At 43.6% G+C, this 27139-nt stretch overlaps 1 protein-coding gene across 3 annotated transcripts in view; it reads left to right on the forward strand.

Moving 5' to 3' along the window:
* The window catches only part of NTF4 (neurotrophin 4), a 199664-nt gene extending 192945 nt beyond the window's left edge, over positions 1-6719 (forward strand). For all 3 annotated transcript variants that reach the window (XM_077457501.1, XM_077457503.1, XM_077457502.1), the window contains exon 2: positions 673-6719. In XM_077457501.1, the coding sequence (XP_077313627.1) occupies positions 694-1401 (708 nt within the window). In that variant the 5' untranslated portion in view covers positions 673-693 and the 3' untranslated portion in view covers positions 1402-6719. The remainder of the gene's footprint in view (positions 1-672) is intronic.
* The last annotated feature ends 20420 nt before the right edge of the window (positions 6720-27139 follow it).

Here is a 27139-nt window from a genome sequence, read left to right on the forward strand (position 1 = left end):
TGTATTGGGTGGCCAGGTGCCAGGAATTCACTTTAAGGTAAGTATAGGTTCTTTACTGCCTTCCATCCAGCAATAGTCCACTTTAACAGAACCTTATGCTTCTTTGATGAAGGAATAATTATGTATTCTAAGATGTAACTGCAAGCAGTATAGACAATGCCACTTCTCTTGGTCTGTGTATTCATAATTACATTTGTATAAAACACAATGTTTCCATCATATTCTTTTTCCTTTTTTTCAATTTCAAAATGTTGGCTGATAAGGATATATATGTATTATGGACAATGGACAATATGGATTTTGACCTAGTTATGGTAAAATTGTGTGACATGAGAACTGAAATAGATAGTAGGATGTTTTATTTGAGGTTTCAGGTGCTTTCATTTTTGTTTGTATGCCTGAATGTAGTTCTTTTCGCATTAGAAGGGTATCTTCATCCAAATTCAATATATTACTTTGGAATGAAAGCGGCTACACCCACTAGTTTCCTATGCTTGTTAGAGACTAAAGTAAAAATGTAGGGCTTACATAGCCTCACCAAAGGTATATGCAAGCAGTGAGTGATTTAGTCCACTAATAACTGAAATGTCCATTTTCAATATACTGACTATACGAAAAAGGAGCTTGTCTTTAGACATGCATTTTGACTGTCTTTTTCTTGTCTCTTCACAGTTGTTTGAGGTGGATTAAGTAATGCTCCTCCGCCTTTATGTCATGGTGATCTCATACCTTTGTGCCATCAAAGCTGCCCCTTTCCAAAACCAGAACACTGATCGGGATTATGGCCCCAACAATTCCTCCTTCACGTCAGACCAATTGCAGGAACCCTATAACTTCACTGATGGACTCCATGAAGGGATCTTCCCAGACTTGGAACCTACATATCCTGAAATGACGGGTAAAGAATGGAACCTTTATTCCTCAAGAGTGGCTCTGTCCACTCAGGAGCCCTCTGGACCTCCCCTTTTGTTCTTGGCGGAAGAGAACATTGCACAGTCAGAGCCAGCAAATAGGACTTCTCGGGTGAAACGGGCACAGGGCTCCGATTCCATTAGCCTTTCGAGAAGGGGAGAACAGTCAGTGTGCGATAGCATAAATGTCTGGGTTACTGATAAACGACAGGCAATAGATATTCGGGGGAAGAGTGTTACCATCTTGTCTGAAATTCAGACGCTCACAGGACCCTTAAAGCAATACTTTTTTGAGACCAAATGCAACCCTCAAGGTAGCACAACCAATGGTTGCCGAGGGGTGGACAAAAGACAATGGATATCAGAGTGTAAACCAAAACAGTCATATGTACGGGCACTAACTGTGTTGGACAAGATGGTGGGCTGGCGCTGGATCCGGATTGATACAGCTTGTGTCTGCACCCTGTTGAGCAGGAGTGGAAGGACGTAGAATTAGAGAGGGCAGAGGATATTCTGCCCCTTGGTTTACTGTGGTAAGGAGAAGCTGATGGAGTTAATGTTGTTTTTCTTTAAGCTGTTTACAGTAGGGCCTTACAGCCTGCATCACACATTCCTGGAGTCACGCCACAAACCCAATGCCTTAGAGGATGAAAAAGTCACCAACAGCTGCCATCAGGAGTCATTTAACTTTACCATGTTGGGAATGAGCACAAAACCGGAGACAGGCATACTGCATTACCCGGACCGTGCAGGACAAAAGTGTCACCTCTCAGTGCTGTCTAAATTTAGTGCCTTTTCATTTTGAATTTGCACAGTAGACTGTTGGTATGAATTTCATGGCAAGTTCCAGAGGCCGGGCAGGCTTAGCATCTGTCTAACCAACAGCCTGTGTGTTCCTTTTACCTATTCAATCTCAGCATCCAATTTACTTGTCTGCGAAGGACAATACGTCACTAGGTATTGACGCTTGATATAAAAGACTTGTTTGCCTTTGGTTATTAAATGTGCAGAGTGGGGCTGCTGGAAAATGTGTTTATTTTTCCTACCGCCCAAGCAGTCCACGTTGTAAGCTATTATAAAATGGTTATTCTATTTGTAAATTTTATATATCTATAAATATATAAATATATGTGTATATATATTGAGAAATATAACTTATTGTCATTTTGTTTTCATGGACAGCATGTTACATTCTTTCCTCTCTCTCCTTTCTGCCTAAAGAGCAGCTCCATCCAAAATGTTATATTTCTGTAAAGGGTTTATTTGCATGGACAGGGCACGGAACTAATATATCATGGTCCTAGTGAATTCTCTAGAGATATAAATGAAGATAAATCAAACCAGTAACAGAGGTAGCACAATTGAAAAGGCCATGTCCAGATAGGGGAAGAGGAGGGTGTGCTTTCACATAAAAGACCCAATATGGGATATAATCCTACCCTAATAAAACTGAAAGATTTGGGTGGAGTTGCTTTTTTAAAGTATTTTCCACTTTGAGATGACATGGTAATTGCTTTTTAAAGTCCCTTTTTTAATGTTTATTAAATATTTTGTTTTTCTTTCTTATATTCCTGAATACTTTGCCACAATTGGATATGTTAAGGCTAAATTATTCATTTCCTTTGTGAGCAATGACTTGGCTCTTATATTCTCAGTACAAGCAGTTTTATTCTGTATCCTGTGTTAACAAGAATGAATGTGCCTTTTAAAGTGTTACTAAACCCAAAAAGTTAAATCTTACTGTCCCCAATCCATTTGCTGAAAGAACATAGCCTTGGGGGCACTCTGCACATGCTCAGTTTGGTGTGTATTGCTAGAGATTGGCACAGGACACAGGACCACTCAGCACTGTTTAGAGGGTAGGAGGTCCTGCAGCCTCATAGGACAGTCAAAGTAGAATGACAACTCTTCCTACAAGCTTTAACCAGACACTGAGAGAAGTCACAAGACTGCTATTTACTGCTGATGAGGAAATGTATTTAGCAGTTTATATTTATTAAAAGAATTGCATTTCCATGTTCTATGTACTGTGGGAGACCAGATATTGTGAATACAGGGTCCTGGGTTTAGTAACACTTTAAGTAAACTGGTAACATAGCAAAAGATGGCTACAAACGAAAGAACATTATATTCAAAAACATTTAAAAAAAACAGCTCATACAAGGCAAAGCATTACAACCTTATTCATCCTGAACTGCTTGTATTTTTTTTAGATAAGAGTGTGGAAAGGTTAGAACTTCTGTCAAGTTTTTATTTCAGTCTGTGTCTCTATAGGGTAGATCCTCACTCATTTCTGTGTGTCAGGGTGTCACTAGGATAGGAAATGAGAGGAAGTATTCTCAATGGGAACATAGACAACAGTAAAATGCCTGCTTTATGTTCTTACACTTCTCCACTTTACTTACATTTTCAAAGTCTTACATTTTATTTAAAAAAATAACAAACATGACATACTTACCTGCTCTGTGCAATTGAATTGCACAGAGTAGTCCGATCCTCCTCTTCTCTGGTCCCATGTTGGTGCTCCTCCTCTTCGTAGTGTGCCCCCATAGCAAGCCGCTTACTGTGAAGGCACCCCTGTGGGTTTGATCCTTAGCCACAGCGTGGATTGGCCTAGCCCCCCTCTACCGTATCACAGGATTTGACTAACAACGGTACAACGGTAGGAGCCAATGGCTCCCACTGCCTCAGTGAAGCCTTTGAGACCAGGAAGGGGGGGGGGGGCGCTATAGACAGGCACAGAGCTGGATTGAGTGAAGACTATATATATATATATATATATATATATATAAACATATGCTACATAAACATTTTTTTTATCTTAATGCAGGGAATGCATTAAGGTAAAAAATGTTTAGGCTTTAGAACCAAGCGTAAGGCTGGCCATACATTATACTATTTTCCTTTAGATTTATCAAAATTACATAATATGAGTTCATACCTAAACACTTTCAAATTGAATGCAATCAGGTAGGCTCTTGTACTACATAGTTATAGGTAAATCTAAAGGAAATTGAACAAGAAAATTGTATAATCTATGGCCATACACAAGAGTCCTGAAGCACTACAAAAACTGGGGGTCATACAGAAACGTGTATGGCAATCCATAGTTAGTGGTGGATCAAGCCCAGTGCAGCTGGCAAACACTGGAACAATTTGGAATGAACAAAGAAAGGCTATTGTGCAGCGCTCTGTAGGCTGGATCCAAAGGATAGGGATATTGTAAGAGTAGGCAGTTCAGAACATATTGGATGAATAATCAAGGAAAATGTATTTCATCTTAGGCAAATCAGGTTGAAACAAGGTTAAAATATCAGATGCATAAACGATGGTATAAATAGTGTGTAAAATATGTGATAAACCACTGGTGACCTTAGACCTCATGGCAACAGAACAATCCTGCGTTCCACGGTTGACCACAGACTTCCCCTTCCTCCTCTGTCTCCAGCTCGGTGCTGACGTCACCTAGGCACGCCAAACCTCCTCGGCTCTGCTTGGCTCCTTCGACTCCCTGGGTTATCTTTTGGTTTATCCCACCAGCTTACCCTGGCCAAGAGCTCTATCACACCCTCTCCAGCTCTGGTATGATCAGCTTTTTGTACACCCGCCACCCACGGCACCACCTACTGTGGACGTAGCCGCACTTCCACCACAAGCCACCACCAGTCAGCAGCCTTTGGGACCCCTCCCCCTGGATTGGATTTCCATGTCCCCCAGCATGGTTACTGGTGGCCCCCATGCTACACCAGTGAGTCCTCTGGTTGATGTTAAGCCCTCCAAGCTCTAAGGTCACCAGTGGTAATGTTGGTTTATCACATATTTTAACACTATTTATACCATCGTTTTATACATCTGCTATTTTAACTGTGTTTCAAGCTGATTTACCTTTGATGAAATACATTTTCCTTGACTATTCATCCAATATGGTCTGAACTGCCTACTCTTATGCCCTGTACACACTGTCGGACATTCCGACAACAAAATTCGTCAGATTTTTTCCGACAGATTTTGTCCTAAACTGGTGTTGCATATACACGGTAGCACAAAGTTGCCGGCAAATCCGATCGTTCGGAGCGTGATGACATTCGTTCATTCCGACGGGACTACGTTGAGGCTACTAGCCAATAGCTTTGGTCTCGTAACTTGATCTGAGCATGTGTGGCACTTTGTCCGATCGGAATTCTCTAAAAACGATCAGAAAAGGTCAGATCAGATTTTTTTGTCGGGAAATTTGAGATCCTGCTCTCAAATTTTTTCTGTCGGAGTTTCCGACGGAAAAAGTCCGATAGAGCCCACACACGATCGGATTTTCCGACAATATAAATCGATCGGACCTTTTCCGTTGTAATTTTCGACCGTGTGTACAGGACATTACACTATCACTATACTTTGGATCCAGCCTATAGAGCGCTGCACAATAGTCTTTCTTTATAATGTATGGCCAGCCTAAGTTTAGTCTAATTTACAGAGATAGAAATCAGTAAATCAGTACAAGGCACATAACTTACATTTAATATGATGTGTCCCTGATGCTGATTCTCTTTGGTTTAAAATACATTTTTGTCTTTCCCAACCCCCCCAGGCTGAATTAGTAGAGTGACATTAGTACACTTAGCCCACATTCATATTTGTGCAATGCGTCCCATTTTGTTAACACGTTTTTTGGCAAACAGAGCACTTGAATGGGCTGCCCTACATGCGACAAACGCGCCAAAGTAGCTCATGTCCCTTTTTTTGCCAGCCAAGGCTGTTCTGCGATGCACATTTTGACACGCAGAAAACACTCAACAAAACGCATTAATCCTACCTGGATTTGGGGTGCTATTAAGAATGAATTGTACCGCAAGCTTGATGTGCGTTTTGATGCATTTTCACAGACATGTGTTGCCCTGAACGCCAAAGTGTGAATGGGTCCTTAGAGGTGCCTACATATTGACCGTTGGGTGAATAGAGGAGGGGGCAGGGTAGTATTTGCATAATAGAGGGTCTTGGTGACCTTGAAGATACTAAAAGTACAAACAGGTACCTCCAGGTGAATGCAGTTCTGTGCTGGTATTGGTTTACCTCATTCACCTTTATTAAGTACAGGTTTACTTTACGGTTCATTTTTTTCATATTTATTCTTCCATATTAAGTCTCAGATCATTCCTTCCATTCATATTGTTCTTCAATACTTCCTCACTTTTACTTATACATTTCACTGGTTACAATTCCCTATTAATATTGGTGAGTAATGGAAATCACCAAATGGAGGTTGCTTATAGGGCAGAGCTGAGTGTCCCTTGGCCACCAGTCAGAATGCATCATTGATCACTGTATGTTGATGTCTGGTTTCTAAGGGTTGTTGCACCTTGCATACCACCAATGCTGGGTGATTTGCCACATTAAATAAGTAAAACATTCTTAAATATAACTACTTGGAAAAAGATACTTTGATTTATTTTTACACATTACCATATGCCCCTATAATGTCACCTATGTCCAGCGTCACTGTTGTCTCTAACAAAAAGTTTCTGCTGTTTTTAAAGGACCACAACCAGAAGCAGTTACAATATGGAAAGGGGCAGATATGTATGTAAAATACCAACACCTGTACAGGAATTGAAATATTTGGCATTTATGTAACTTTGCTGTGCAGCTCATTGCTCTTTGTTAGCTGCCATATTAGGCACAACGAGGAACCAAAATACCAACTGTAAGTGAGAAAATATCACCTACTGATTTATTTTCATGTTAAATATTATCTGTTCTCATAACCTACAGAAACAATTCCATGTTTATACATGAATAAAATTTCTTTTACCTAAACCTGTTTGTGGAAATGATGTGATATATATTTTTAGCAGGCTAAATCTGGTTACCGGGCAGCAGACAACACAATGGGGTCATCAAATGGATCTCCATGAACATGAATGGTTCACATACTACTTGATTTCTCTTAAAGCAGAATTGACCTCTACAAAAAATGTTATATATTGCAGCTTATCAGTCCTAAAATGGTGGCTGCATTTGTTTTCTTTAAAAAAAAAAATGTCTTCCTTTATTCTCATGGGTTATCTGGCCAATAAAGCCCCTTTCAGACGGAACGAAATCCATCAAGCAGATCCGCCTGCTCAGCCTGTTGTTCTCTATGGGACTGTTGGATAAAAACAGACTGCATGTCCATTTCCATCCAACTGTCTTTCCGATTCGATCCACCAGACGGATGGCAAACATCCCCATCTGTCTGTTTTTAGCAGACTGGATCGGATCAGCTGGCGGCGCGTGTCAGCAGGACACGTCTGTTGACAACCGCTGCTCCAAAGAGAGAAGAGGGGACAATATCGATTCGCTAGTGTGAAAGGTGACTAACACAATTTTTGGGTGTCCCCACTCTGGGTGGAGGAGTAACAGAGACACTTTGGCCAGCCACATTGCAAATCTTGGAAGAAGGTAGTGTAATGCCGCGTACACACGGGAGGACTGTATGGCCTACTTAGTCCGTCGAAACACATTTCAGCGAACAGTCCGCTCGTGTGTGGGCTTCAGCTGACTTTTTCAGCGTGCAGTCTGGCGTACTAAGTATTTCGGATTTTTCGAAATTCTGTCCGTCATACTTTGGTTTCAGCGGACAATCCGCTCGTCAGTAGGCTAGTTCGACGGAATAAGAATGGCGCATGCTCAGAAAGGATTTACACGGTGGAAGGGTGCATTGCTGTGTATTGGACTTCCTATTTCTAGTCCCGTCGTACGTGCTGTACGTATCGCGCAAGCTTTCGACGGACTGTTTGTGCATCCGTGTGTGGTCAAGTCCGTTCATTCGAAAGTATGACGGACTGTCCGTCGGATTGTATGACGGACTAAGTAGGCCATACAGTCCGCCCGTGTGTATGCGGCTTTAGATGAACTAGCAGATTTAGTTGGACTTGACTAACAAATTAAAGCAGAACTCACAAACTGGAAGCAGGCAGGCTCTTTATTGCAGCAGAAACATGCAATGTATCTTCTGCAATAAAATACACCTACCTGCCTGCTCACTGTCTCCTCCATTATGCAAACTGAGCTGCATATGTGCAGCTCAGCGACTGGATGTCTGACTCCTGCGCATGCACAGGAGAGACTTCGTCCTGTGCCAACCAATGAAGACTGGCACCCAGCAAAAGATATAAAGAACAAAAATAAAATTTCACATTTAGTGTTTTTTTTTTTCAGAAGCAGTAGCCCTCAAACCATCTGAATAAAATACAATGAATTATAAGTGAAAAATAGGCGTGCTATCTCCTTAAAAACATAAAAAATGACCAATAAATTTAGAACCAACTATTAGATTAATCCTTTCAAAATATAGTAATACATAAACATATATAGTAATACATAAACATACAATCAGAATGATTCTTTAAATACAAATGACCCATGTTATTTAATAGTACACGCCAACAATGTGAGGTGAACAAAATCCACTTCAATGATGTGACACCTCAGTGCTCCCACACCACAAAGTGTAGAGGCTTCTTACCAAAAATAGAGGACCTCCAAATTATAGTGTATGGGATAGTACTGTATGTATTACAGCTCTCCAGTACCGTTCCAAGAAAAGCCCTCAATGGCCTCCAAATCCGCCTTAAATCAACCCACATGTAGAGGGAACAAGGTACACATCATGGGAAATTTTCCACATTTTGTCATGTTACAACCAAAAACGTAAATATCTATCACATAAAATGGGATTTTATGTGATAGACCAACACAAAGTGGCACATAATTTTGAAGTTGAAGGAGAATGATAAAATGGTTTTCACATTTTTTACAAATAAATATCTGAAATGCATTTGTATTCAGCCCCCTTTATTCTGATACCCTTAACTAAAATCTAGTGGAACCAATTGCCTTCAGAAGTCACCTAATTAGTAAATAGAGTCCACCTGTGTGTAATTTAATCTCAGTATAAATACAGCTGTTCTTGGAGCCCTAAGAAGTTTGTTAGAGACTCTTACTGAACAAACAGCATCATGAAGGCCAAGGAACACACCAGACAGGTCAGGGATAAAGTTGTGGAGAAGTTTAAAGCAGGGTTAGGTTATAAAAAAAATATCTCAAGCTTTGAACAGCTCACTGTACAATCCATCATCCAAAAATGGAAAGAGTATGGCACAACTGCAAACCTTCCAAGACATGGCCGTCCACCTAAACTGACAGGCCGGGCAAGGAGAGCATTAATCAGAGAAGCAGCCAAGAGGCCCATGGTAACTCTGGAGGAGCTGCAGAGATCCACAGCTCAGGTGGGAGAATCTGTCCACAGGATAACTATTAGTGGTGCACTCCACAAATCTGGCCTTTATGGAAGAGTGGCAAGAAGAAAGCCATAAGAAGTCCCATTTGCAGTTTGCGAGAAGCCATGTGGGGGACACAGCAAACACGTGGAAGAAGGGGCTCTGGTCAGATGAGACTAAAATTATACTTTTTGGCCTGAAGGTAAAATGCTATGTATGGCAGAAAACGAACACTGCACATCACCCCGAACACTCCATCCCCATCATGAAACATGGTGGTGGCAGCATCATGTTGTGGGGATGCTTTTCTGCAGCAGGGACATGGAAGCTGGTCAGAGTTGATGGGAAGAATGATGAAGCCAAATACTGTGCAGGGTACTCTTAGGAGAAAACCTGTTAGAGTCTGCAAAAGACTTGAGACTGGGTTGGAGGTTCACCTTCCAGCAAGACAATGACCCTATACATACAGCCAGAGCTACAATGGAATGGTTTAGATCAAAGCATATTCATGTGTTAGAATGGCCCAATCAAAGTCCAGACCTAAATCCAACTGAGAATCTGTGTCAAGACTTGAAAATTGCTGTTCAGACGCTCTCCATCCAATCTGACAGAGCCTGAGCTATTATGCAAAGCTTTTGAAGATATCCCCAAAAAGACTTGCAGCTGTAATTGTAGCAAAAAGTGGATCTACAAAGTATTGACTCAGGGGGGCTGAATAGAAAAGCCACACTTTTCAGATATTTATTTTAAAAAAATGTTGAAAATCACTTATTTTCCTTCCACTTTACAATTATGTGTCACTTTATGTTGGTCTATCACATAAAATCCCAATAAAATACATTTATGTTTTTGGTTGTAACATGAGAAAATGTGGAAAAATTCAAGGGGTATAAATACTTTGTCAAGGCACTGTAAAATCAAAGTTTACTGGTAAAATGAGATACTCACAATAAAGGCATAAGAGACAGACATGAAAACATTGCCACGATCCGCTGGGCACTACAATGTCACCGCAAGGCTCCGCACGTGTGTGTTCACATACAGCATTTGTATTTTATAAATTGCCCAATTCCCACATTCACACACTTGATGATTTATGTATGGCCTTCCTTCGTGTGGTCAGTTTTAATTCTTTATCTGGCCATTCAGAGCTACAGGACACTGTGCAGACACACGGCATGTCTGTATTAATTGGTTTGTTCAGCCTCCACACCCCCTGACCAATCACAGCCTGCCTCTTGAACATGTCCCCTGCTCAAGACAAGTCTGAACAGCCTATGGAATACAGGTACACTGGGGTCAATTTGCTAAAACTAGAGTGTGTACAATCGGGTGCAGCTCTGCATAGAAACCATCTTCAGCTTCCAGGTTTTTTGTCAAAGCTTAATTGACCTTTCACCCTATTTTTCACTCTCTAGTTTTAGTAAATGAACCCCTGTGTGTGTGCACAGTACCCTGTAACCCCACCACCACTATCAGAAAGAAGAGATGCATGGTCACATGACAGAATGTTTTAACCTTGAAAAAAGGGTAAGAAAGATTTTTTTTTTTTAAACTAAACAACAGCGATGATGGCACCTGCATAGTTATACCTGTGCTAGAATGTGTCTATAACACTGTATGTTTACACCTACAGATTTAATTTGACTATGCCAAATGGACAGTATAATGTGTGTTCCTGCTTTTGTGTCTGGAACGAATCAATTTCAGGCCTGCATTATGAAAATAAATCCTGTCTTTAACAGCATCGTGCCTGTTCTGGACCCAGGATTGCCACTCTGGGCTCATTCATATCGCCTCTGTTGGTTTGCTAGTTTCTGCATTTTTCAATGTAGGCAAAATGCATGAGCAGTGAAAACCTTTTTTTTTCAGTTATCCCCATTCTCCACGAGCAAATTCTGCATTTTAAGGCCCCTTTCACACTGGGGCGGGGGCGGCGTTGGTGGTAAAGTGCCACTATTTTTATAGGCAGTTTACCGTTGTATTTGTAGAAGTATTTGCCCGATAGCGGGGTGCTTTTAACCCCCACTAGCAGCCAAAAAAGGGTTAAAACCACCCGCAAAGTGCTGCAGCAGCAGCGTTTTGCCGGCGGTATAGCCGCGCTGCCCCATTGATTTCAATGGGCAGGAGCGGTGAAGGAGCAGTATACACACCGCTCCAAAGATGCAGCTAGCAGGACTTTTTTTAGCGTCCTGCCAGTGCACCGCTCCGGTGTGAAAGCCCTCGGGACTTTCACATTGGAGAAACAGGAGCAGCTCTTTCAGGACGCTTTGCAGGTGCTATTTTTAGCGCTTTAGAGCCTGCAAAGCGCCCCAGTGTGAAAGGGGTCTAAAAGCATTTTCACACATGTGTACATGTGCTTAAGAAAATACACACTAAAATGCACGAAAAATTGTCACAAAATAAAAAATGCAACAAGAAGCAAATGTGCCTCTACCACCTATTATGTTTCCTTGCAACCAGCATTAAAATAAAGTAATACTAAATTCATTCTTTTTTATAACTCCTTATTAATAACTTGCTTACTTCATTTAAATAAAACAATTCCTTACTAGATAATAGAAAAACACTAATTAATTATTGCCCCCCTCTCCTGTCTTCTTTCTACCACTTCTCATAATTTCTAAATCATGGAGTGTGCGCCCTTAAATGTCACAATATCAGATTCATCGGGACTACATGTCTCATCCTGCCCAGTGCGAGTGCACATGCCTGCCCCCTAGAGTTGCCACCTCCGCCCTTTAAACCCGAACACCTTTGAATTACACGGGTTCTGAGGCTAATTAAATGCAGATAAGGCATCAAGTGCGTTTAATTACCACTTTAATCAGCCACAGAACCTGTGTAATTATTATGTGTTCGGTTTTAAAGAAATTAGGTGGCAACCATTGTGCCCCCCCACTGCTAAAATTTTAAGAATATTCCTCAGGAGTTGCTGTCAATCACTTTCCATTGAAGTAGAGGCCAGAGGCACCTCTTTCGTGCTTTCCATTCTCTTTGGCTCCCTGTTTGTTGACGCAAGCAGCGTGCGCACACCTACCTGTAGTCTGATCCCGGAAACACACCAGATATCAGGGCCAGCGATCGGAGACGAGTTCATGTTGCATGGAAATAAAAAAGGGAATACAGTAAGGAGCAGCAAAGACTGAAAGTTATTTCTACTTTTTAATTTAAGCTTTAATATCACTTTAATGTTTCCTTCTGGAGCAAATTAACAGAAAACTTTAGGCGAGTAGTAGACAAAATCTATATAGAATTTAGGAGCCATTCATTTCAATATATGAGCAAGCTTCTTTAGGAGCCAGGATAGAAGTGCATCTGTACACAAAAAAAAAAAGAACAGGTTTATAAAGCTTCATCCCAGTTTTTTTAGTTGCATCGGGTGCTTCTGAAATCTGTATTCTGATGACAACCATCATAGGCGTGCATTCCAGTTACAAGCAGGGCCGTCTTTAAGGCAGGGCAAAAGGGGCAGCTGCCCTGGGCCCTGTCATTGTTGTGGGGCCCAAAGCAGCTGCCTCATGCTTGCCAACTATCCCAGTTTAAATTCATTTGTCCCTTGAAGTTTTAGTCCTATGCTGTGTGCCGATATCTTAGTGTGAAGTGCTGCTACTAATTCTGCCCAGCTCTGCCCTGTTGTCACGTACCTAGTAGGCGAGCCCGGAATGCAGGGAGCGGCCCCTCGTATCCCCTGGCTAAAGAACCCCTGGAGGTGGTAACAGGGATTCAAAAGTTCAGAGGGCACAAGTGCCTGGCAGGTGGAGGCAGGTCCGGATAGTCAGCAGAACACCGACAGCAAGTAGATAGGGCTGATGGCAATCGGCTGGTGTAGGCAGGCACAAGTGGGTAGACTGGCAGGCAGACGATCGTCAGCGGAGACAGCAGTCACAGGAAAACCGAACGGGTTGGCAGCAACAGCGGAGTCGGATACAGGCCGGGTCAGCAGCAAGTGGTCAACACAGTACAAGAGGATGAGGCAGAGACGTGGTCAGACAAGCAAGAAGTCGTAGGCAGGCAGCAACGGATCGAGGTCAAGAACAAGCCGGGTAACAGGAATCTAGGCAACGGGTACAGGTACTGAATAGCAGGATCTCCGAACACACTGTAGGACTGGACAGCAAGAAGGGAATGGAGCAAGGACCTTAAGAAGCCTTTAAGGCACCAAAACGGTCGCACGATGAGTCAGCGTGCCCCCGCGAGTGGCCGTGCGCCCGTTCGTGACCCCGCGTGCACGCGTGCGCTCGTTCATGCCGACGCGAGTGCGTCCGTTCGCTTTAACGCGCGTCAAAGGGGAACGACGGGTTCTCGACAACAGGCTTCTGCGGGTAATTCTCCCGTGTGCGACCGGGACGCCAGGACGATCGTGACATTGCCCCCCCCAAGGGGCAGCCTCCGGATGCCCAACTGAGCCATCTTACTCGGGTGGGAGTTCTTAAAGGCACGGATGAGTCTCTTAGCGTGGATGTTGGATTCTGGCTCCCAGGAGTTCTCCTCAGGTCCGTACCCCTTCCACTTGACCAAAAATTGAATCTGGTTCCGTCTCTTCCTGCAGTCCAGTATGGATTCAATCTCGAATTCAATTTCCCCATTGACCATCACGGGTTCTGGAGGACTGGTAATTCTGTCAGCGAAAGGATCCGGGACTGCATGCTTGAGTAGTGACGAGTGGAAGACTGGATGGATCCGGAAGGATTCAGGAAGCTTGAGCTCAAATGCCACATTATTTAATTTCCTCTTGATCGGGAAGGGACCCACAAATTTTGGGCCCAACTTCTTGGAGGGGCAAGACAGTCTAAGGTTCAAGGTGGACAACCAGACCTGATCCCCAACCTTGAGATCCAGCTCCCCCCTTCTCTTTCTGTCGAAAACTTCTTTGTTGTACTCTTGTGACTTGGTCAGGGTTTCTTGCAGAAGTTTGTTATTTACTTCAAAGAAGTTAAGACTCTCCTGTACCGCTGGTACCGAACACTCGGGGAGATTGCCAGACAAGAACAGTGGATGGAAGCCAAAGTTCGCATAGAAAGGGGACTGCTTGGTGGCAGAGTGGACTGTGCTGTTGTAGGCGAATTCAGCCATAGGCAGAAGAGAGACCCAGTCGTCTTGGGAGAAGGACGAGAAACAACGAAGGTACTGCTCCAGCGTCTGGTTCGTCCTCTCGGTCTGGCCGTTGGTCTGCGGGTGGTAGGCTGAGGACAGACAAAGATCGATTTTCAGGGCTCCGCAGAGCGCTCTCCAGAATCTTGAGGTGAACTGCACCCCCCTATCAGATGTGATGTTGGCGGGGATGCCATGGAGTCTTACAATCTCCTTAACGAAGGTGTTGGCTGTCTCTGTGGCTGAGGGGGTGCACTTCATGGGCAGGAAGTGGGCCATCTTGGTGAGCCTATTGACTATGACGAAAATCGTTGAATAGTTCTCCGAAGGAGGAAGTTCAACGATGAAATCCATGGAGATCATCCTCCATGGTCTATCAGGAACAGGCAGTGGCTTCAGCAGACCCCAGGCTCTTGACTTGTTGCCCTTACTCCGAATACAGGTGACACAAGCCTCCACATACCTCTGGCAGTCGTCCTTCATTCGTGGCCACCAGAATGTGCGTCAGAGTAACTCCAAAGTCTTGAATACCCCAAAGTGGCTGGCCAATGGGTGGTCGTGACAGGAGGCCAGAACCAGAGTCCGAACTTCCTGGGGAACAAAAATCTTGTCCTCATGCCACAGAAGATCATTACTGGATGATAACGGGATACTGGATGGAGGTGTTGTGCCTATGGAAGCCTGCTTAACTTGAGACACCACATCCCCCTGGAGCAGAAGAAAGTTCCCCGTAGAAAGGATGGTATCTGTGGGTGGCAGACTCTCCGGTTGACTGTACATGCGGGATAGGGCGTCTGGCTTGGTATTCTTGGATCCGGGACGGTATGTGATATGAAATGAAAACCTGGAGAAGAAGAGTGCCCACCTGGCCTGACGGGGCTTCAATCTCTTTGCTGTCTTGAGGTACTCCAAGTTTTTATGGTCAGTATAAACCAGGATCGGATGGGTGGCTCCCTCCAGCAGATAGCGCCACTCCTCGAGTGCAGATTTTATTGCCAGTAACTCACGATCTCCGACGTCGCAGTTCTTCTCTGCCTCCGACAATTTGCGGGAAAAGAAGGCAACCGGGTGAAATAAGGACTTGGGCCCCTGCCTCTGGGAAAGTATCGCTCCGACTGCTATTTCCGAAGCATCAACTTCGAGGATATATGGTAGAGCGGGATCGGGATGTTTCAGGACAGAGGCCGATACAAACAAATCCTTCAGGATCTTGAAGGCCTCTTGTGCTTCAGGGGTCCAACGAAACTTCTGACCCTGTTTGGTCAATCCGGTAATGGGAGAGATAATAGAAGAGAATCCCTTAATAAACTTGCGGTAAAAGTTAGCGAACCCCACAAATCGCTGAACTCCCTTTTTATCGGAAGGGGCAGGCCAGTCCTGAATTGCGGAGATCTTCTGGGGATCCATCTCAATCCCTCTTACAGAGATGACCAGGCCGAGAAACTGGATGCTCTGCTGTTCGAAGACACATTTCTCGGGTTTAGCGTACAAGCCGTGAAGACGGAGACGAGTCAGGACCTTCTTGACGTGTTCTCGGTGGTCGGCTAAAGTGGGGGAAAAAATGAGGATGTCATCAAGGTAAATAATTACAAATAGGTCAAGGTAATCTCTAAAAATGTCATTGACAAAATGCTGAAATGTGGCTGGGGCATTACACAACCCGAACGGCATCACCAAATATTCGAAGTGCCCAAAGCGGGTACGGAAGGCAGTCTTCCACTCGTCACCCCTCCTAATACGGACGAGGTTGTAGGCACCCCGAAGATCCAGCTTGGAGAATAACTTAGCAGAACCTAGTCTCTGAAAAAGTTCAGGTACTAATGGCAGGGGGTAACGATTCTTAATGGTGATTTTGTTCAAAGCCCGATAGTCCACACATGGACGTAAGGAGTGGTCTTTCTTTTCCACGAAGAAAATCCCAGCGCCAGCCGGGGAGGTAGAAGGTCGGATAAATCCCTTTTCAAGGTTATCATCCAAGTAGGACCTCAGGGTACTCAGTTCAGACTCGGATAGAGGGAAGATTCTTCCGAAGGGGATCTCTGCCCCCGGGAGTAGTTCAATAGGGCAGTCATATGGCCTATGGGGTGGTAGAGTCTCGGCCCCCTTTTTACTGAAAACATCTAGAAAGTCATGATAATCCTTGGGCACAGCTTGCCGGGTTTCATCGTCTGCTTCCAAACAGAGGAGGGCCAAAGAGTCCCCGTTAACTGCTGGGCAACAATGCTGGAGACAGTAGACCGAAGGGAACTCAATCATTCCAGTGGCCCAATCGATGCGTGGGTTGTGTGCTTTCAACCAAGGCATGCCTAGAATGATGGGGAACAGAGGAGACTTAATGACATCTAGACATAGGAATTCTTGGTGAGTCCCGGCGATGACAGCAGATAAGGGACTAATCTCCTGAGTCACTGGTCCTGATTCCAAAGTAGACCCATCGGCCAGGTATACCGAGAGCCCCTTCTCTCTCGGTCTAAGGGGAATCTTGTTCTTCAGGGCGAAGGACGAGTCTACAAAGCCACTGCACGCCCCGGAATCAATAACTGCGTGGGTTGGGATAGTCCTTCCTGGAAGCTGCAAAAGAACAGGAACAGCCAGGTGAGAGGTATTATCAGACAACACAGGTGAGGGGACAGGTGGGACGAGGTTGCACTTACGCATCTTAGCTGGGCAAGTGCGAACAAAGTGCCCTGGTTCTCCGCAGTACAGGCAGAGGTTGCTGACCCGGCGACGTTGACGTTCCTCTGGAGTCAGGGATGGACGGAGTAACCCCAGCTGCATAGGTTCCGGGGGATCCAGTGTGGCTGCGGCAGGAACAGAAGGAGCTGGGTGGGCGGAGCTAGGCACCCGTGGCAACATCCAGACCGGGCGAATAGCTGCGGTGGAACGCTCTTGGCGGCGCTCTCTCAGGCGTCTATCAATTTGGACTGAAATGTCTATCAGAGCTTCCAAAGTTTCGGGAATGCCTACACGTGCCAACTCATCCTTCAGAGGCTCGGACAGACCCATGTGGAACTGATATCGCAGGGCCGCGTTGTTCCAGTCCGTGTCAGCGCTCCAACGTCGGAATTCCGACACATAATCCTCCACAGGCCTGCGACCTTGTTGCAGGGCGTGTAAGGCTGCTTCTGCGGTCGCAGCGAGTTGGGGGTCCTCGTAGAGTCTAGACATCGCCAGGAAGAAGGTGTTCAGGGTGTCTAAGGATGGGTCCTTTCGTTCCAGTAGACGGTGTGCCCAGGCCTGAGGTTCGTTCGTCAGAAGGGAAATGACGAACCCCACCTTGGTCGCCTCGAGGGAGAAGGTCCTCGGTTGCAGGGCGAAATAGAGCTCACAGGAGTTGCGGAAGGCTCTGAACTTATTCCGGTCTCCCGCAAATCGTTCCGGAGTTGGGACCCTGGGTTCGGGTGGCATCATCACCACTGATGGTGGGGTATGGGCCCCCGGAGCAGCTGGCGAAGAAGCAGATAGCGCCTGGACTTGTTCTTCCAGTCTGCCATAACCTTCCTGTAGACTCTTTACCGCCTGGGTAAGGCCAGCCAGGTGGCGGCAGAGCTCGTCCATGGGGGAGGCTCCCTGCGCAGGCTCGGACATGGCTGTCCAGTACTGTCACGTACCTAGTAGGCGAGCCCGGAATGCAGGGAGCGGCCCCTCGTATCCCCTGGCTAAAGAACCCCTGGAGGTGGTAACAGGGATTCAAAAGTTCAGAGGGCACAAGTGCCTGGCAGGTGGAGGCAGGTCCGGATAGTCAGCAGAACACCGACAGCAAGTAGATAGGGCTGATGGCAATCGGCTGGTGTAGGCAGGCACAAGTGGGTAGACTGGCAGGCAGACGATCATCAGCGGAGACAGCAGTCACAGGAAAACCGAACGGGTTGGCAGGAACAGCGGAGTCGGATACAGGCCGGGTCAGCAGCAAGCGGTCAACACAGTACAAGAGGATGAGGCAGAGACGTGGTCAGACAAGCAAGAAGTCGTAGGCAGGCAGCAACGGATCGAGGTCAATAACAAGCCGGGTAACAGGAATCTAGGCAACGGGTACAGGTACTGAATAGCAGGATCTCCGAACACGCTGTAGGACTGGACAGCAAGAAGGGAATGGAGCAAGGACCTTAAGAAGCCTTTAGGGCGCCAAAACGGTCGCACGACGAGTCAGCGTGCCCCCGCGAGTGGCCGTGCGCCCGCGAGTGACCCCGCGTGCACGCGTGCGCTCGTTCATGCCGACGCGAGTGCGTCCGTTCGCTTTAACGCGCGTCAAAGAGGAACCACGGGTTCTCGACAACAGGCTTCTGCGGGTAATTCTCCCGTGTGCGACCGGGACGCCAGGACGATCGTGACACCTGTTGTGTAATGATGACTCGCCTGCAGACCCTGTGTTTACATGTAAATAACTGGCATTCATATGTAAATAGAGGCAGCATTACTAAGCAAATAGATGTGGCCAGCGGCATTGATATGTGAATAAAGGTGGCATTCACATGTATATCATGCTCCCCTGCAATGAGAAGATGATGTGCTGTAACCTCTAGCAACCAATCAGTGAGCAGTATTACTGTACAGTAATCTCTAGCAACTACCAAGCAGAAATCATTTGCTGTAACCTCTAGCAACTAATCAGTGAGCCATAATGTATGCTGTAACTTCTAGCAACCAGTCAGTAAGCAGTAATGATATGCTGTAACCGCTGGCAACCAATCACAATTGCTGCCTGATCTGATACAGCAAACTGATTTTAAGTCTTGCTTCTATTTATTTTATGTATCAGAGTAGGTGGAGAGTGAAATTGCATGGGGGGGCCCCCCAAGACAATTTTTGCCCGGGATCCAATCAATATTAAAGACGGCCCTGGTTACAAGGGTGGTTATTAACAAAAGGCAAATCCACTTTGCACTACAAGTGCAAACTACAAGGGCAAAGTGCACTTGAAATTGCACTGAAAGTGCACTTGCTGTACATCTGAGAGGTAGATCTGAAATGAGGGGAAGCTCTGCTGATTTTATTATCCAATCATGTGCAAGTTAAAATGCTGTTTTTTATTTTCCTTGCATGCCCCCCTCAGATCTACAGCGACTTTACTTCCAAGTGCACTTTCAGTGTAATTTCAAGTGTACTTTGCACTTGTAGTTTGCACTTGCAGTGCAAAGTGGATTTGCCTTTAGTAAATAACCCCCAAGGCTCTTTTTTCCAGCGCTTTACAGGTGAACTACAGTAAAGCTTTTTTTTTCCCAGATCATGATGGATCTTTGTGCCTTGCCACATTGCAAGTTGCTGAGAACTGAAGATTCCCTTTCAGGAGAGGAAAGGTGCATGCTGCTGTCTGCAAGTGACTTCCATTCTTTACTGATTCACTTATTGGTCTCATGAACATGGGCTTATGGAAATGAGCAGCATTTTTTCTACCAAAATGTGTAAGGAAAAAAAAAGCCTTTATGTTTCAATATGCATGCACGTTTATGTGTGTAATTACACACTTTTGCGCGTAAATGCATTCTACTGGCCAGAATATAATTTTTTTCTGGCCAATGGAATACATTTACAGACATACATGCGTGTTTAGACGTGCATGTTTTTTCTGCTCAAAGGCTCCTCTCAGAACATGGTGGGGGTTTTTTTCCTGTAAAGGTTCTTCTTCAAATACACCTGTAAAGGCCTACGTGTGCATGAACACACAGGCTAACAGAGATGCTTTTCCAGCCATAAAAAAAAAAAAAGAACAAAACGCTATTTGCTTTTAGAACAGATTCACTTTAAGGTACATTTTTTCATATTTATTATTGTCTATTTATTGTCACACCATTCATTTTCTTTCAATACTTCCTTGCATATAATACATTTCATTGCTTACTTTTATTTATTAAAGTGGTTGTATAGTCAAATATTTGACTTTGACCTACAGGTAAGCCTTTAATAAGGCCTACCTGTAGGTAAAAAAGCATATCTCCTAAACCTGTACGGTTTAGGAGATATTCCCCTCGCAATGAGCCGTTGACTTCAGCGGCGCATGCGCACCGGGGATTCTCAGCTGAAAGTCCGGCAGACGCCAGACTTGCTGGGAAGAAAAATCCCACGTGCTTGCCCGGGAGTGACGACATTGTGGCTCCAGCCACTCACAGCACTGTAGCCACGATACCCAGAAGAGGTTTACTGCCGCTTTAATATTGGTCAGAAAGGAAATCACAATACAATGCTAGTGCTCTACCAAAGCAGACCTTACACTATCAAGCAAGGCCTGTTTAATACATCAGGGCACCCTCTGCAATAAGATTTTTCTGCATTAACGCAGTAGTAAACTTTCATTTAAAAAAAAATACTAGCCCATTATGTTTCAAGGTAAAGTTTTCATGTCAGCACGGGGTGGCTACCACGGACACAAATAGGTAGACTGTGTCACATCCCTAACAGACATGTAAAAAAAATAAAGGACCAAAAATGTGAGACTTTAAAGTGGTTGTAAACCCTTCACCACAACTTTGTCCCATGTAAATCAGCATTAAAAAACCCTAATGAACACTGCTTGTAGATATCTCCTTACTTGCTTAGTATTGTTGTAATCCTTGTTGTTCTTTGGAATGAAGTCACTGAGCATGCCCAGATCCCCCCTGATTTACGGCACACTCTCTATGTGCTTATCTGTTATCAGGACTTCCTACAGCACAACACTGAACTCTGCTAATCACTCAGAGCTTCCTCCTACACACCATGTGACCTCACATACAGTCTAAACTTGGCCATTACTGCAGTCTTATCAGCTGAAGCTGATAAGTCTGACAAAGGCAAACATTAGACATCGGCACAAGTAAATACTATGAAATAAACAAGTAAGCTATGAACAGGGAAGCAGGGTCGCCATAGAAACGTTGGATTGATGTAGTATTTTGGGGGCTACCTACCTTAATACTGAGGGGTGGTGATACCACCAAAAAATCAATATCTTTTGAGGCTTTGGTATGTCATGGTTTTATATAATGCTTTCAATTATTATTATTATACAGGATTTATATAGTGCCAACAGTTTGCGCAGCGCTTTACAACATGAGGGCAGACAGTACACTTACAATACAAATCAATGTAGGAGGGACTAGAGGGACCTGCTCGTTAGAGCTTACAATCTAGAAGATTTCATGTAATGACAAATAAACTTTATATATTTTAATATATCTGAGTGTTAGTATGATGCCTTTAAAGTCCCACATTTTTGATCCTTTATTTTTTTTACATGTTTCAAGGTAAGTCTTTCATAATGTGCTAGTCTTCCCAAGCAGAATTTACTACCGCTTTAAAGTTTGGGGGAGAAAACTAATATTTGCTGGGCAAAAACCTCAGGAAATCTCATGAAAGACGCTCCAGCATGGTGCAGGAGTGCCTTCTTCCAAGGTCCAGGATGCTCAGCATTCCCTGGGATCTCATTGGAAGGATGGAGATGTCACCCTAACTATACAGCAGGGGTAAGGTAATTATGTTTTCTAACTTTTCCCTGCACTTTTTTTAACTTTAATGTCATAATCTATTTCAAGGTGGGAGACCTTGCTTTTTAGTGCAGAATGTCGTATCCCAAAGCAGCCTTTTAGAATTAATTTTGGATCACTATGTACCAAAGTCTAGTTTTTATGGGTTTTTGAACCTTTCAAATTATAATTTGTCTGTGAATTGTCTTATTATAAAATAATGCCTTTTTAATATAAATCTTCCTAAAATGTTGTGCATATATCTGTTCAGAAAGGGTCCTTGGAATTGTTGCACATAATCATTTGGTGCTGTGTCCATTGTTGCTGTTGTGTATTAAAAAAAGGTTTCTTTCTCTTAAAGGACCACGCAATCTTAAACAGTTACTCTCTCTTCAGGAATATCTGTGGGAAATGATAATCTGGTGGACAAATTATTCTGCCAATATCCACTCAAACCTGAAACTTTAAGTTAGGCTAGGTTCATATTTATGTAGGTGCGGGACTGTGTGTAAATTGCACACTTTCATGCACCAAAAATCTGCTGCTGTTAGCAGGTGCCCAACAGTGCCATAAATTCCTAATGGCACCCCTATGCATTGGAAACCACAGCATATTTTTCCATGCTTAGCACTAGGAAGTTTTCCTATGGTTGTAATTTTAGAAAAGGCGCAGGAACCAGTGTTTCCTGCAGATACAGCAACCCATTCAAATGTCCACGCAAATACAGCTACAGGGAAATGAGCATAGTGTGAACCTAGCCTTAGGGTGATCTTAATAAAATGATTCAGTCATTATATAGAGTTATGCCGCGTACACACAATCGGAAATTTGGCCAGCAAAAGACCGATGAGAGCTTTTGGTTGGAAAATGCAACCGTGTGTATGCTCCATTGGACTTTTCCTGGCCGAATTCCAGCCAGCAAAAGATTGAGAGCAGGCTCTCCCTTTTTCGGTCGGAAAAAGTTCAGATCGGAAATTCCGATCGTCTGTACCAATTCTGACATGCAAAATTCCTACGCATGCTCGGAAACAATTCGAAGCATGGTTGGAAGCATTGAACTTCATTTTCTCGGCTCGTCGTAGTGTTGTACGTCACCGCGTTCTTGGCGGTTGAAAAGTTCCGAAAACTTTTGTGTAACTGTGTGTAAGCAAGCCAAGCTTGAGCAGATTTTTCTGATGGAAATTCCGCTCGTGTGTACAGGGCATTAGTCATCAGATAGTTGCAGTGCCCTTTACTTTCATCTGTACATTTATTTTATGTATAAAAATAAAATTACGCACCAGCCCATAAGAAGACAAAATAATACATACACAAAGAAAATAACAATGTGAGAAAAATGTACTGTACTTCCAAAGTTTACTGAACTGTTAGCGCAGCAGCATTTTTCTCATATTATTTACATTTTTTTTAATCATTGTTGTACCTTTTACAGTAACCAATATGGCTGTTTTTATAAGGGTTTTTTTTCTTATCTATTTGCTGATATAACTGTGAAAAAGTAGAAGATAACTCATATGGGCTTCACTTTATTTATGTACTGTAAAGTGACATTATTCGCAAATGTTTGTACTTTATTGGACTTTGAAAACATTTCTAGCACAATTTGTGTTCTTTTTGTGTACTTCTGATGGTAAATTGAAATTTCTTTTTTTTTTTTTAAATAAATAAAATACCAAATAAAACATGTTTCCTATCGATATACTCTGATACATGTGTTAACCACTCCATATTTTTTTTTTTATTACAGACAAGGCTTTCAATTTGGTAGGGGATTTGGACAAATATATTTTATTTCATAGGTTTCAATTATGAATAAGGTGGTAAAAGATAGGAAAAAACATGTAACCAACAAAATCTTCTGAGCACAAGATTACTTGATGTTGCATGGTGAACACATGAAGAGAGAATTATCACAAATTGTTAGTGAAACGTAAAGGTACATTGGAATTATTTAGGGTCAAAGTAATCTGTTTTATATTTTTTGAAACAATTTTCTGTTTTTATATTTTAAAGTGGTAATAAAAGCTAATTATAAGTACAGTATGCCTACAATGCTGACCCCCCCCCCCCCCCCATCCTGTTCTGCATAATCTGTAAACAAAAGGTGGCACAGAGATGGAGGGTGGTCATTGCTCTGACCTTTTTGTGCGTGTGTGTAAATCTCAGCTTGAACTATTGAGCTCTGTAAGAATCAGGATGTAAGGAGAATCTGGAAATCATCATGAAGGGTGCAGAGAGGTCCAAGTGCCAGCTGAATATAAATAAATAAAAAAAAATAACTGACCAACTAAATACATATTTTAAAATTGTTTTAGTCGTGATCAATATTTCACTATACAATCCCTTTAAGATCCAGCTAGGTTTGTGCAGCCAGGAGTTGGCAGGATGACTGGAGATTGCAGCATTAACACTATCCACTTATAATTGGGTTGCAGATTGCTACGGTTAGAATTTGTAATAAATGTTTGCTGGAATTGCTCTATATCACCATATAGCATTATGTTCTGGCACTACAACATGCCACTCAGGTATTCTAAGTTTTTTTTTTTTAGCTTAATACAATCTATGCATTAAGGTAAAAAAATATTCTAGTATCAGCTCCCACCTAGCCCCACCTAAAATTACTTACCTGGCTCCTCTTCCGATCCAGTGCTGTGCCTGAGAGCGGCATTGCTGCTCTTTGTCTCCTCACAGGCACAGAGGCAGCAGCGGGAACCATCGGTTCCTGCTGCCGTCAATCAAATCATGTGAAGGGGGGCAGGGCCAAGCCTTGCTGTGTGTCAATGTATGCAAAGAGCCTGGATCTGGAGCGAGCCCACACGTCGTCTTCTCCCATAGCAAGCGCTTGCTGCAGGGGTAGACAGAGAAGAAGAGGAGCCAAGAGTGCCAGCGGGGGTCCCCAGAAGAGGAGGCGTGGGGCAGTTCTGCGCAATACCATTAGTAGTATGTGTGGTAGGTGAGTATTTTATTGAGTTTATTATTTTAGATTTCAATAATTTTAATTGAATTAATATAATACCATAGTATAAAGTACGTTAATAGAACAATTGTGAAAATGGGTGCTCAAGTTCCTGCCATTACTGAGATATATTTCCTTCAAAAGACCAACAGAGACAATGAACATTGTCGTCATGTAGTAAGACCTCAGCATTAAATGCTCTCAAAGACTCCAATAAAAAATAACAATAAAAATAAGATGACAATCCTTAACAGAAGCGCTAAAGAGCATACACTTGATCCATCAGTTTATTATTTAAAAAAAAATTGCCTTTAACTACTTCAAGACACTTCCCCCCTTCCTGCCCAGGACAATTTATTTCCACCTTTCACCACTGTCGCACTTTTGTCTCGTACACAGGAACGGACTTTCCTCCGACAAAACCGGTGATTTTTGTTCGAAGGTTGTTGGCTCAAACTTGTCTTGCATACACACGGTCACACATATAGTGCCCAACAATTCTGAGCGTGGGAATGTGGTGACGTACAATACGTACAACGAGCTGAGAAAAAGGAAGTTCAACAGTCAATGCGGCTCCTTCTGCTTGATTCCGAGCATGCGTTAACTTTTGTGTGATGGATTTGTGTACACGCGATCGGGCTTTCCGACAACAAAGTTTTGTTGGCGGAAAATTTGAAAACTTGCTATCAAACATTTGTTGGTGGAACGTCCGACAGCAAATGTTCGATGTAGCATAAACACGGTTGGACTTTCCGACAACAAGCTCACATCCAACATTTCCCGCGGGAAAAACCGACCATGTGTACGCGGCATTAGAATGACAATTGCGCAGTCATGCAACACTGTACCTAAAATACATTTTTTATAATTTTCTTCCCATAAATAGAGCTTTCTTTTGGTGGCATTTGAGAACCTCTGTGTTTTTTGGGGGGGTTTTTTTGCGCTATAAACAAAAAGACCGACAATTAAAAAAAAAAATGATGGGCACTGATAGGCGACACTGATGGCACTGATAGGTGACACTGATGGGCATAGATAGGTGACACTGGATAGGCAGCACTGATGAGGAACTACTGACAGCATGACTGAGTGGCATCTGAAGGGCACTGGCAGGCATTACTGGGATGGGGCACTAATTGGCACTTTTATGGGTACTGTTGTGGGCACTGCCACCTTTATGGGCACTGGCAGCTGATGAGCACATTTGATGGGGGCTGCATTGATAATTAATGTGCTGATGCTGATTATCAGCGCAGATCACCCCCCCCCCCCCCTCGACAGGGAGAGCCACTGGATCGGCTCTCCCTGTCAGCATGAACCGGGGAGAGCCGTTTACTGACACTTCCTGGTTCACGTGATGATTAGCTGTGATTGGTTACAACTGATCACGTGGCAAGAAGCCTCCGTCAGAGGCTCCATACCACGATCGGAGTTGCAGTGTGTTTCAAACTGACACACAGCACCTCCGATCGCCAGCTTGTTACCCTGACGTTATATGACATCCGATCAGGATAACTAAACCACTTTGCTGCCCTCATATTGCCATATGGAGGGTGGCAAGTGGTTAATAACGCTTTAACTACAATAAGTGTAACCCGGTACTCCCACCAAGTGTCAGATTATCAGGTCTTGTCCATGGGTATATGGCTGATTATTCAGCATTGGGACCATTTCCTGGATATTCCACCTAGGCATGTATTTAGCAGTGTTCTTGCCGCTTTCTGGTGGTTCTCAGACTTATTAGGATGATTGGTAGTCCCTGGAACCAATGTGGCAGTTGGTGGTGGCTGGTAACAGAAATGAGTGTAGGAAAGACTCATCTCTATGGTTTTTGAGGACCGGAGCCTTGCCATGACAGCACTTACGGTTCCGGCCCAATATAAACGTGCCAATTTTTTTATTTTTTTATTAAAGCATTAAATCAATGTGTTTTTTTCTTTTTGATCTAATAATGCTCTACATTGTAGAGGAGAGATGTACAGTCTTATTGATTGGTTGGGATATGAACCTATATTAGTTATTGGCTTTGGAGTGCATCACCCTGCTCTCTCCTAGATCTATCACAATTGCAGACACCAAGGTGGAATACCATATATGCACTAGTAACAGACCCAGATGAGTGAGAGTATGTCCTATACATGTTAATGGAATATTGTGCTTTTACATACTAATTGTAAGAAGACTTCCTCTGCAGGTAAGTATAGCTTGATTCAGGACACCCACAGCCTATTAATTGGACAATGAGGATGCATCAGAACCCTGAAAGGTAATTTCTGAGTCCCTGCTGTAATCATAATCATAGGTTTACATTGACAGCGCTGTATAAAGTAATTGGTTCAGGGTGTTAGCCCTGTCTCCTCCTGTATGAATGCTACTGTACATATGATTACAGGGAATTAAAACAGAGATAATTCAGGTATTTATATTAGTTAGAGGCAAAACTAGTATGGTTTTAATGATAAGGTAACAGGATTATTGGGTGTA

Source organism: Lithobates pipiens, unplaced genomic scaffold (genome assembly GCF_037356315.1).
Source record: "Lithobates pipiens isolate NorthernLeopardFrog02 unplaced genomic scaffold, aLitPip1_a1.2 Scaffold_27, whole genome shotgun sequence".
Lineage (NCBI taxonomy): Eukaryota > Metazoa > Chordata > Amphibia > Anura > Ranidae > Lithobates > Lithobates pipiens.